Genomic DNA, 13,609 nt, shown 5'->3' with positions numbered 1-13,609 from the left:
GAAACAAACAAGTTGAACAACGACAACAACAACAACAATAAGCCTTGTCCCAACTAAATGGGGTTGGCTACATGGATTCTTGCCTTCCAATCAATTCTATTTGAGGCCATGCTAGATGCTAGGCCTAAGCTATGCATATCCTTTCTCACCACTTCTCTTAAGGTTATCTTAGGTCTACCCCTAGCTCTTCTAATTCCTTCAATTTGGATTATATCACTTCTCCGTACAAGGGCATTTATAGGTCTTCATTGAACGTAGTTGTGCCACCTCAAACGACTTTCTCGAAGCTTATCACTTATGGGAGCTACTCCCAAACTAACTCTAATATGATCATTCCTTATCTTATCCATCCTAGTTTTGCCACTCATCCATCTTAGCATCCTCATTTCTGCCACACTGAGTTTATCTATATGATTCTTTTTAACAGCCCAACACTCTGCACCGTACATCATAGCTGGTCGAACAACGATCCTATAAAATTTTCCTTTAAGCTTTAATGGAATACGCCGATCACACAAGACCCCGGACGCACCTCTACACTTCATCCACTCTATTTTTAATTCTTTGGGAAACATCATCCTCTAAATCACCTCTTTTACTAATGATTGAACCTAGGTACCTAAAACATTCACTCTAAGGAATCTCCTTATTATCAAGTATCGCCAACTCATCATCTACCTGATCATGACTAAAGTTACAAACTAGATATTATATCTTCGTTCTACTTAGTTTAAAGCCTTTTGATTCCAAAGCTGCTCTCCATGATTCTAATTTGGTAATAATCCCCACTCAAGTCTCATCAATCAACACAATATCATCAGCAAAAAGCATACACCAAGGGACCTCATCTTGAATGTCTTTGGTTAATTCATCTATTACAAGTGCAAATAGTGGGCTTAAAGTTGATCCTTGATGTAGTCCAACTGTAATTGGGAATTCATTACTTTGTCCCCCCACTGTTCTTACACTTGTCACCGAACCATCATACAAATCCTTAACTATATCGACATATTTACTTGCAACACTTCTTTTCTGTAGTACTTGCCAAATTAACGCTCTAGGGACTCTATCATAAGCTTTTTCTAGGTCAATAAATACCATATGAAGGTCTTTCCTACATTTTCTATACCTTTCCATAAGTCTCCTAATTAGGTAAATAGCCTTTGTTGTAGATCTTCCTGGCATAAACCCAAAATGGTTCTCCGTAATTGTAATTAAGTGTCTCAAACGGGTTTCAATTATTCTCTCCCATAATTTCATAGTATGGCTCATCAATTTACTGCCCCTATAGTTATTACAGCTTTGAATATCTCATTTATTTTTGTAAATTGGAACCACGATGCTTCTCCTCCATTCATCTGGTATTTTTCATGTGTTCATAATCTTATTAAACAACTTAGTCAACCAAACTAGTCCATGGGTTCCTAAGCTCTTCCATACTTCTATTGGGATTTCATCAGGACCTTGTGTCTTGCCGAGTTTCATCCTCCTTAGTGCTTCTTTTACTTCGGACATCGAAATTCTACGTATATAAGTTTGAAAATCGGTGCCTTGGTGAAACAAACAAGTTGAAATGAAAAAATAATTAAAGTAATGAAGCAAATCCAGTAAACCTACCTTCTACCCAGGTTTTTTCCACCTGGGAATCATTCCCAGGCAGTACTGCCAGTCACTTGCAGCATAACAGTTGAAAAACTAGTAATAAGCTCATGGGTTAGGTCATAAGTCATTAACACCTGTATATCGAATTCATAAACCATGTCTTTTCTACTGAATTAGAACTCAAGCTACTCCTTGTTCAGACAAAACAAGCAAAAAAGGAACCCTACAACCCACATCAGGGCTCTCAAATATGCCGAGTAACTCATTTTTTTTAGTCAAAATTACCAATGAAACAAAAAGTTGTAAACCTTGCAAAAGAAATATGGTGTAGTTAAGCAAGGAGGGGACCATTATAAAGGAAGGCAGCGAAGACGCCGGAGTTCAAGGTTTGAGATCATATCAACTCAGACTATTAGATGGATTCCCCATACAACTTGGACCAATCAATCCCAACAAACTATCAAAAATGCATTTATGAACTATCGCTTGCAATGGTTAGCATAAGTGCCACCAATCCAATAAAGAGAGAGATCAGGCATTTCTCAAGACCAATCAAGAAAACACCACCTCACCACCCAAGCTTGACCTTGACTGAAACTGCATTTTTCCCCTGGGTGAATGAATAAATTAATTGAACTAAAATTCCCAAAAAGGAGGCCAAATAGGCATTACATCAGGGGGCAAAAGAGGAGGGAGGGGAGATGCCCTAGGCATTTATGACATGCATATTTCTAGGGGAATCATTACATGAGACAGCCACAGAGGAGCATTTTTCCTTTTACAGCAAAGGAGATGAAATCCCAAATCTGATGGAACTTCCTGAGGTTTTTGTCCATCCAAATTTGATTTATGGTGGCAGCAAATGCAAGTTTTCCAATGAGGTCACAAATTGAGAATCTTGAAAATTGACAGACTTCATCCTTGTATTCAATCTCCTTCCCTAGGCACAAGACGGAGAATCTTGAGCAGAAGGATTTGTTTTATCATATGTTGGCCACCATACAAAGAGGAATGCTCACGTCTCTAACAGCAAATGTCCTTCATTAAACCGATGGGAGAAAGTAAAGAATTTTGAAACATAATTGTTCGATGGATGTTAAGGTTTAGGCGTTCCTTCCAATCCAAATACAAAATGGAATTAGATCAGTAAAGGCTTTACATGATGAGATCATACATGTGAGCAACTAAAAGCCCTTCTTTTCATCATCCTTTTTCTTTTAACAAGTCAATGGAATTCAGGTAACCCATACAAGTAGAGAGATTAGGTGTATATCCCTATGTCTGCAATACCAAAGAATCAAAAGAACCACTTGATATGCCAATTAGCAGAGAAACTGCAATTTCTTCATTTAAAAGATTATCTATCAAAGAAAAAAGGGGACAAAAAATACTTCCCACCATAGTACTACAAGGAATGCACATTGGAAAATTACAGAAGACAATATAACCTTGGAGAGTCGAGAAATTAAGCTTACCAAACCTCCATATATATAGCCGATGGCAATTCCAGTCGGTATACACATATAAAAGATCCCAAGCCATGCCGTTTTCTGATACCATGACCAGAAAGAACATAAGAATTTTATATAAAGAAGCACAGTTATAAGAATCAGCCACACTGTGAATGCAAGATAAAGTCATAAAAACATATCAAATTACTTATCAAATGACTCAAAGTAACCAGATGTCAGTTGGGTGCCTTTTCTTGCTTACTGGCTTCCAATTGGCTTATGGAGGATGATAAGCCCTAATGGCTCAATTGTATAGGGTTAGGCACAAGAAGAAAGGGAGCAACACAGGATCATCAGCTGCTGCAGGGGACCATCCCCAGCTAAGCACTTAAAAGACACTCAGTTGGGAGGGAAAAGTGGCAAGAAGGGATTGGACAGCAACTTTAACTTTAGCTTATGACATGGGACAGAGAATGCGGTCCAGATGGCAAGAAAGTATTGGGTAGGGTACAGCAGTTAGTTAGTAGAGTTCTGGGTTATGTAAGGGAAGAGAGGTAGATGTGGGGTTTATGCGTGAAATCTGTAATTAAGCAAAGAGGCCTTGCTGTGGAGAACCCAGTTCTCAGGTGCGCGTTAATGGTTGCAATTACTCTGATTGTAGCCCAGTTTTGAATTAATACTAGTAGTTCAGCAACTCTATTAGTCGCTTGTTCTTTCCCAATTTTCTGCAACTAGACAGTAGCATATTGAATGAAGTAAATGCAAGTTCGGCTATCAATTCCTTGTTGTACTGTTGGTGTTAGTTGTGAATCAAGAAAGTGAGTTATTGCAGAGGGCCTTAACAGAGGACATATTTTCTTTCACGTATATGCACTGAGAAGATAATCAACATACTACTTATCCAGAAAGGGTTTTGTGTGCACATACAGGAAAGCTCCCTTGCTCTTCCCTGCTCATAGCTCTGGTTGTACAGTGGTTCAAAAGTTTTATTTCTGAATGGGGCAGCATAGCCATCAGAGAACCATGCCAGATGTTACAGTCATGACACGTGTTATTGATAATACCTGTTATTAGAAGCTGTTAGTCCTCTGTTAACCTCTGTTAGGAATTTGTTAAGTTTTATTTCTGAATGGGGCAGCATAGCTGTCCGAGAAACATGCCAGATGTTACAGTCATGACATGTGTTATTGATAATACCTGTTATTAGAAGCTGTTAGTCCTCTGTTAACCTTTGTTAGGAATTTGTTAGTGTTGAAAATTACTATAAAAAGGAGTCCTGAGAAAGATGAATAAAGAATTCTACAGTGTATTTTTGAAGAAATACTGTCAAATGCTCCGATGAGACAAGATAGCTCCAAGAGGAAAAATTCAGGAAGAGGATCTTCAGATCCTAACATTTTGGTATCACAGCCGTGTCTGACAATCAGGTCCAACAGCTTGAGCAGCAAATGGAAGCCATGAGAGTGAATCCAGACGATGTGTTGACGCAAATGGTAGAGTTTATGGAACAGTTTAAGGCGAAAGAAGAAATGTCTAATAATGTTTGACGTTCTGATCCATCTAAAAACTCCGCCAGTGTTTTGCTGCCGGTCCCAAGCCCGGGTAAAGGAGGGTTGGTGCGTCAGGTCGGCAGCCGACACCGGAAAAAATCTAGCCAAACATTTTTCATGGATTTGACCTTATATGATAAAAGTTATGCTAGGGCGTTCCCCGACAAAAGAAGCGACACGCTACACTATGGCCCGGGTGTAGTGATAAGTGGGCAAGGGCTAGCTAAGGCGTCCCTTGTAAGTGACGCGTCACATCGGCGCCCGAATGCGGTGATAAGTAGGCAAGGGTTCCCGCGTCTGGACGAGTGTGGGATGCAAAGAAGCTAGTCCATAAACGTAGGATTAGATCACATCTTGGAACATAGGATCTTTAACTAGTAAGAGCTTAGAATTGATAGATGCTATGAGGAGAATAAGGATTAATGTAGCTTGCATTCAAGAGACTAGATGGAAGGGTTAAAAAGCCAAAGAGTTGGATGACTTTAAACTTTGGTATACTGGGGATAAAACAAATAAAAATGGAGTGGGTATAATAGTGGATAAAGATTTAAAAAATGATGTGGTGGATGTTAAAAGAGTGGGTGATAGGATTATTGCTATCAAGCTTGTAATGGAGAAAGAGTTCGTAAATATAATTTGTGCATATGCACCTCAAGTAGGATTAGATGAAAGTCTAAAGCTAGAATTTTGGGAAAATATGGATGGTATAATGCAAGGAATCCGTCAAGGAGAAAAGATTATCATAGGAGGTGATTTTAATGGACATAATGGAGAAGATCAAAGAGGATATGAGAGTGTACATGGAGGACATGGTTTTGGAGAAAGGAATGAGGAGGGGATTTCAATTTTTTGCTACTAATTTTGATCCATCTATTATAATCTATCTATCTACTTTTGATTTTTGCTCAGGTTTTCAGTAAACAATAGAGGAATGTCATCCGGTCTTAGTCAGTCAGTCCAATGGGCTGACAGTTCAAAGGAAGAAGTTTTGTGGGAGGACGTTCAAGCCTTACTTGCCACTTGTCCACAGTTTCATCCTTGAGGACAAGGATTCTTTCTTTTTTTTTCCTTTTTTTTTTTTTTTTGGGGGGGGGGTGTTAATTGTTACAGTCATGACACATGTTATTGATAATACCTGTTATTAGATGCTGTTAATCTCTGTTATTCCTCTGTTGGAATTTGCTAGTGTTGAAAATTACTATATAAAGGAGTCTTGTAACACTGAGAGATATGAATAAAGAATTCTGAAGTGTTTTCTTGAAGAAATCCTGTCAAATACTCCCCTGAAGAAACCCTGTCAAATGCTCCTACAAGAGGGAAGAATCAAGGAAGGGGATCTTCAGATCCTAACACCAGATTTCTCTTATTTCCTCCCCCCCCCCCGGGGTTTAGAGCCTTCGACTAGACTTTTGGCTTAACCTGGTTCCCTGATTTTCTCTCACTAAAATTCATTGAAACATTGGTTCAATTCCTTCAGGGTCTTCCATTTGTGATCAGATTGGAAAGCTAGTCTTCTGTGCCACTATCCATCATCTGTGGTAGGAGCACAATCTTCGAAGATGGACTTCCAAATCCCGCACTACAAACATGATTTGGAATGCCATCTATTTTGATGTTTCAGCTAGGCTTTTTGCCATCCCACATTCCCCGGTTGATGATACTCCAAGGAACAGGCTTATTGTTGTCTCCTAGGGCCTCAATTCTTCTTTCCGATCTTCCTCTTAAAGGTCGTGTTCTCTTGTTCCTTTCTCATTTAATTAAATCATTTACTCATCCAAAAAATAAATAAATAAATAAAGATACTCCAACGCCAAACAGCTAACCCCTCAAAATATCCCAATCACTTAAACCTAGCAAGCAATCATGGCCCATTGAGTCTTGAGTCTTGAACCGAAAAAGGTTGCAAAAAGGAACCTTAAACTTGGGTCCAAGGTGCATTAAAAAGTGTCTTCAACCGAAACAAAAAATCCTACAGTGTATCACATCAGAGAATGCACAAAGAGCACTCAAAATGTAAAAGAAACTGACAGCACGGGTTAAAAATAACCAGCTAAATTTAAGACAATAAAAAAGCATTTCATTATTATACAAAGTTGAAGCATCAACACCTTACATAACAAGAAAAGCATAACTCAAACTTCTATATATAACATATATAAAATCTTTTTACATAAACTACAATGATGAATCAAGAAATAAACTACTAAATAACTTGGTTTGGCTACTAGGATTATGATAACCCTACAGAAATGAAACAAACCTGAGCAGCAGGGGCATTATCATCTATAAATGGCGCTGCAAGGCTTATGAATGATGCCTCACCAACACCTACCAGCCTAAATAGAAACCGGCAGCATTATTTAGGTGAAGTAAGAAAATTAAAAGTTACAAACAATGAAATCATCCATTTCTCTCCCCAGTCCCCCTCCCTTCTTTTCTGTAATTTAGATGGAATTTATAAAACTTACATGCGGAATATTGTAATAGACCAAAAATTAAGCGAAAAACCACAGCCAGCTGTAGCAAAAGTCCAAACTGACAATCCAACTCCAATAAGCCTAAAAGGATTGTGGCTGCAAAAGACTACTCATTAGAGCTAGTAGGCGAAAAAAGGCACAAGGACAAAACAAAAGGCAATTACAACAATTACCACCAAAAAAAAATAAAAGAAGCACAAAATAAAAAATGGCAACCTTCCTCGGTTACAGAACAACAAATTACAGTAAATTGCCAAACAAAAATAACATACAGAAACCAGTGACATTAAAAATATACGAAATCCAATGCATCCTTTGGAATTCTACACACTAGGCTTATACATTTTCCCATTTTCCATCAATTATTTTGAAAAAGAAAGTGTTAATAGCAGTAATTGTTACCTATTAAAAACTTACAGCCATGAAAGCATTGCTATAGTTCACAAGAGAAGACATTACCTCTTTGCTAGAGATGCAAATATTGGGGAAGCTATCAGAAGTCCAACCATGAAAGCAGAAGATAGAACTCCATCCTCAAAATTACTCAAGTTAAAATCTCCCCTGTAAGCAGCAGTAAATAGATAAGTTGACTTAAGGGTCAGATCTCTTAATAGAAACTAAAACTTGTACATTAAATCCACATAAAAGATAGAGTAAGCAGTTAATCTTGCACTTCATAGGAGAGATCATCCATATTTCTTGATCTTCCTCTTCAAAAAAGGGCAGTCAAAGGGCAACTCTGGGGTCCAAACTCTGAATATTAATCTGACTAATGATTCATAATTCATCCAACAAACAAGCAGAAAAACCAGGAGGGGGGACACCAGTGATTTTACATGAGAAGTCTAATTAAGACTGTTTTACGATGAAAATAGTATTCATAATTGTCAAATCACACTCGTTGCTGGAGCCTATCATCAGAAATTTAATCACATGGTTAAGCAAGTAGAAATGAATAGCAGATTCTGTTTTAATATAGTCAGTGCCTACTGACTCGGAAACAATTTATATCTCAGTTGTGTATCAAAAGGCCATGAACTTTTATTCTCTTACACTAACAGATAATATTAGAATGGAAAAAAAGAAAGCTACTATAGTACTTCGCATGGCATAAAAAAATCATCAGAGTTCACCGTCTATCACCCACAAGGAAGAGAAAAAAGATTCATACGGGGGCCAAAGCAAAAAAGTTTGGCCTCTTCAATAGCAATTAAAGAATGAGTGAAATAATAAGAATTATAAAAAGTCCTAATATATCTTACTGAATTCCGCTACTCCCATTCACACCATTGCTTGCAATTGCTCCTCGATCAACATAATTTAACATGTTAATTATACAAAATATCGCCAGTAACCTGCAACGATAACAAAACCAAATTTATTCCACAAACTGAACATGTAAGGGAAAACAAATGACATAAGAAGAAATTACGATAGTCTTTGAAAAAATAGTGTCTCAAGTAGCCATTTCTCTTTCAATACAAAACATTTTCCTAAGCAATCTATTATCAATAATACATTCAATTCAAAAACCTCAGTTACAGGGAGCTATTTGGTTTACATTGTCAGAAATGGCGTTCTTGGGTAAAATAAACTAGAGAATAAAATAGCATCCACTTCAAGCAGAGCACAAAAATATATAGCCCCTCAGCTACTCCCCTTCATTAGTATTGTGAAAGCAAATGGCAAAAGGGATCCTACTGAACTTTACTCTGCTGGTTGTCACATAAGAACTCTCTAACTCTATTACTTAAGTAATACTGACTTTTTCAGAAGTAGCAAAGTGATTTTTGCCTTGGGGATTTCCCCCTTTTTGTGAGACACGCCTGGGCAACAAAATCCAGAGGTTAAGGGTGGGGTAAGTATACACAGGGAGAAAAAAGGGGGTTGAGAAAATAGAGAAACCACAAGGTCCCATAACCAGACCTAGAAGGCAACAAAAAGGAAGGATTTCTGAGAAACATAAAGAGAGAGAGAAAGAAAGAGAAAGGGAGCGCTATGTCACTTTACCTTACTCGCAGAAATACACAAAACTCAAAATTCAATTCATCGATTCATCAAGTCATCAAGTCATGGCTCAACAAAGCAATTACATGTATATTTATAACCACATTTCCCGACAGAATTTCAAACTCAAATTAGAGATCAATTCTAGGATAGACTCCTGTGCAAAAAAAGGAAAGGCCTAACCCAATCCTTAACTTATTATGTAATGTAAACTCACTAGGTAATAGAAATAGGAAAATCAATGAAATAAAACTATTTTCCTACTTTCTACCAGGGTGCAGTGTGTCGGCGATATATCGTTGTGTCGCTGGGGGGCAACACGACACCCCCTAGTGATACGACTTCTACCTCTTATCGGCAATATATCGCCAAGAAATCAACTTTTTCAAATGTCAGTGGGATAGTTCGCACATTTTCCAAAGTTCTCCGGTTTCATGCAGCTGATGATGGAAAAGTCCGGCGATGGAAGTCTCAGAATAAGCTCAAGGATGATGAGATGAACACGAACATCAATGGGCGTGTGCATCAGGGCAAAGTGGATTCTGTTGGTGTTAGCATGGACCTAGCAAAGTCTTTCAGTGAGGAAGATGAGAAGCTCAAGAACAGGGCAGCTTTGGAAGCTTTCTTAGCGAAGCTCTTTGCAAGCATTTCGTTTGTGAAGGCTGATTATGCTCAGCTTCAGATGGCTAAGTCGCCTTAAGACCCAGATGGCGTTCAAGCTGCGGATGAGCTTGTAGTTTCAGAACTGAAGCGTCTTTCAGAGTTGAAACAGTGTTATCTGAAGCAGCAGGTGGATCCATCTCCACAGGTAACGCAGTTGTTGGCTGAAATACAAGAACAGCAGAGCCTATTGAAGACTTATGGAATCATGGGTAAGAAGTTTGAGTCACAGTTGAAGGTCAAAGAGTCTGAGATTATCTTGATTAGGGAGAAACTCAAGGAATCCGATGCCCAGAACAGGGTAATAGAGAGAAAACTAAACCCAAATCACTTCATAACGGTGCTCTGCTATGCCAAAATTCGCCCGACATGTCGACGTGTGTCGCCGTGTCGGGCATGTCGCCAGGCACCGACACGGCGACACAGGTCGACATGTCGGACCTTGCTTTCTACCCATATTTAAGGCCCATCAGATCAGCTAATTACAAAGTAAACCCAAGAAATCAAAGACCAAAACATATATGACCCAACCCTAGGTATTCTTAAGGAAAGGAAGCCCAATTTGGTGATGATTCTGCATCGCTTCCCTTGTCATGGTTACCTTATTGCATTTGGTCTTTAGTAGTTATTGTCCTAGTCTAAGCAAATTTCCTTTCAGGCTTAGATAGGTAAGAGATATACTCCCTTTGTAGTTCTTTTTGACTTAATATAGGTTTTGGATGGTACAATAAAACAAACATTGTTTTGCCCAAGCCCCTTCTTATTAGATACAGATTACAGGCTTAGAGGTTCTCTGATTGTTTACATGGCAGACCTTTATCCTAAATCAGTACCTGATTCTCCCTTTAGTTTGCAGTATTACAAGTCACCTAAATTTTTGATTCGAAGAAGAAATCCCAGGTTCATAAAAGAACAACAAATAGGGTTTCATTTCAGTTTGATGTAAATATGGATTTATTACTTTGCTGATATTAAACCAGTGTGATATTACAGCTACTATGATAATTTCCTGAGTTACTCTCATGGGAAGAATTTTGCTGCTCTGCTCATATTCTTTTGAGTCTGAAGAATTTATTACACCCACAGTTGCTTTGGTTGTATGAATCAGAGAAATTTTCCGATTTCGATTGTTGTCACCATTTTCTGTTTCAGATCTGCTTCTTGACACTGCCAGAACTGTTATTGTTGACAGGTTTTCCACCTTGTTGTAGAATTGGAAGTTTCTAGTGGCAGAAATTTTCCATGAGTTAATGCTTACTGTTATAATCTGATACTGATTGAAATCATTAGACTTTTGTAATACAATCCTTAACCTTGCCATATGGTGCATACAACAAACTTGTGTTTGCTGAATTACTAGTGCCCATTGTTGCTGCTGGTCTATGCTTCTATTTCTATTGAATATTTACTTACAGAACCTGGTTTGCCATCAAGTCATATTGCTTTGCTAGGATATGCTTCATGGCCCCACTGTAATTTTGTTTCAGATGGGTACTGTTAAGTTGTTTGCTTTGGATGAAAGTCATTGTTCCTATTATCTTGAATCAGTATCCTTGCCATTCCCTTTTACTGGTTCTGCTACAGGCAACCCCAAGTCTGGGGTCTGGGGTCTGGATCCCCTCAAACTTACCTTTTTTTTCTTTTTTTTTTTTTTTTTTTTTTTTTTTTTTTTGGGGGGGGGGCGCATAACTTTTTCTGCTGATATCATGACTGTGAAGAAGGCAGTAAGCATTTCCAGGTTGAAGACAATGATGGGCTCCTCCTTCTTCACAGTTCCTCTTCTTCGTCTCAGTTTTAACTTATTTGTATTTGATGCTAGGGAACCCTACCTTCAATTCTTACTTGCCCCTCTCATGTTATTCAGGTCTTGTCGTAAGAGTTTGTTCCTTCCAAGCATGTTCCTGTCTATAAATCTCAGTTCCTTCATGACCCATAACTTTCATATTTACCATTGGCCCCTTAAAAATTATGGTTATTTGTGAAACTGCCTATTACCTATTAATACCATTGTTTTGTCAATTGAGCAGATCCACGAATGATCCAAACCAGGTTTTTGAACCCTAAGTTACATTATTTAATTTGCTTGCATTCAACCAGAGATTACATGGATTAATTCCAAAATCACTATTAGACCTATACTGCTAAGTAGAGTGATGACCATGCTTGTCTAGAATTTTACAATGAGGAGGTTGGAAAAATCATTGGGACTTTGTTTGTTATCATGTGGGAGTGAATCATGATTGGAGATCATTTTATTGGAATTTTTTCTGATGCTCTTGCTTATAAGACTAGTTGAGATGCCCATCCTTTATTGGCCATTGTTTATTCACGTGCCATGCTCCACGTGAAGGGCAAGATGAGGATGACTTTCTTACAATTTATATCTAATAACATCTTAAGGACTCAGTAGTCAACCTGATTAGTATGCAGTGCCTTCCTCCAGATAGGTTTTTGCATTGTCATTGGAGCTTTTTTTTTTTTTTTTTTTTTTTTGGGGGGGTTGACCGTTTGAGGAGTCAGGGAGGGGTTGACCGTTTGAGGAGTCATTAAAGCTGCACTTCTTATGGGATTTCGTGCAGAAACTAGAGGTGCATACTCGCACTTTTATCCGTCTATTCTTGGTTAGGTTACAACTTTCTACTTGCATTTTATTGCCTTCTTTAAGGACATTTGATGCAGCCATTGGTGCTGCCTTTTGTTCTCTTCTTTAGAAATAGCTTACGGGGGTGTCCTGCCATTTCTATTTGTATTTGGCCGAGCAGCTATTGTTGATGGACTTATGACAATTGGTGGAGTGCTCCTTTGAACTTGCTAGCATCCATGAGTACCATATCTGTTCCAGACTGGTGCTGCCTATTGTATCTGTTATTGTTTGTCCAAGCTAGAGATTTCTTATGATATGTGTAACTCCAGGTTAAAGGGAACTATTAAGAGATATGATGTGACAGTGTAATACAATAGGAGGGAATCCCCACTTTCATGGTTCTCATACGGCTTTAGGTCTTTAGTTGTTAGTGGCCTAGTCTAAGTAAACTCCATTTCTGGCTTTAGGCTTGGTTAGGAAAGAGGTATACTCCTTTTGTAAAACGTGTTGACTGGTATGGTATCACATGTATACAATTATATAGCCCTTTCGTCTCATTGTTCTCTACTTCAGATTCCATTCTTCCTAAATCTAGCTCTTTTGTCTCACTGTTCTCTACTTCAATCTCTCTTTCTCTTTTCTTTACTACCTCTGATTACAGGTTCTGGGATTGTTTAGACGACCTAAGTTCTACAAATTCAGTCACATTGCTTGGGAGATCTCTTTAATTCCTTTATCGCTTTCCATAATTCAGTTTATTTTGTATGCTATAATAGTATAATCCATAATATCGCCCAATTATGCTTGGGAATCAGTTGTGCAGATCCGAAATCCTTCAAATCCAGAGTTTGAGGGTTTAGGGGAAGTAAACTGCATAATTTCTCTCATGCTTCGCCTGCTCTCCCCCCAACAATCCCTATTCCCTTCTTTTGGAATGACACTCAAGCTTCAGACCTGTTTTGCAATGTAAGGAATAATCTGCGCTGAATACATGTCAATTCTCTCTTCTTCTTTCTAGATACCCTTTGCCATTAATTTCAGGAATCATCCCCCTTATGAGTTATTGAGGTCAAATTTTCAGTCAATTAATATAATTGAAAAAGACAAGCAAATGGTACCACAGAGTCAAGTGGTCAAGGTCAAGGTATCAAAATGGACCATTCCAAGCTTGCAAAAGAATCCAACAAAACTAATGTAATATTACCCCTATGCTTGTCATTGTAGCTCTGAATCTAACTTAACAACTATGAACAGCCGAAAGACATTAGTTTATAGAAC

At 38.3% G+C, this 13,609-nt stretch overlaps 1 protein-coding gene across 1 annotated transcript in view; it reads right to left on the bottom strand.

Annotated features, from left to right (window-relative positions):
• The window catches only part of LOC149015146 (putative sphingolipid transporter spinster homolog 2), a 45,009-nt gene that overhangs the window by 30,631 nt on the left and 769 nt on the right, over nt 1–13,609 (bottom strand). The window contains exons 2-6 of the mRNA XM_089154915.1: nt 8,343–8,435; nt 7,540–7,641; nt 7,072–7,176; nt 6,864–6,939; nt 3,078–3,152 (exon numbers count right to left, since the gene is read on the bottom strand). Of these exons, the coding sequence (XP_089011041.1) occupies nt 3,078–3,152; nt 6,864–6,939; nt 7,072–7,176; nt 7,540–7,641; nt 8,343–8,435 (451 nt within the window). The remainder of the gene's footprint in view (nt 1–3,077; nt 3,153–6,863; nt 6,940–7,071; nt 7,177–7,539; nt 7,642–8,342; nt 8,436–13,609) is intronic.

Source organism: Hakea prostrata, chromosome 5, assembly GCF_041222555.1.
Source record: "Hakea prostrata isolate BN-2017 chromosome 5, UWA_Hpros_2, whole genome shotgun sequence".
Classification (NCBI taxonomy): domain Eukaryota; kingdom Viridiplantae; phylum Streptophyta; class Magnoliopsida; order Proteales; family Proteaceae; genus Hakea; species Hakea prostrata.
This window is presented reverse-complemented; position numbering and strand designations above follow the sequence as displayed.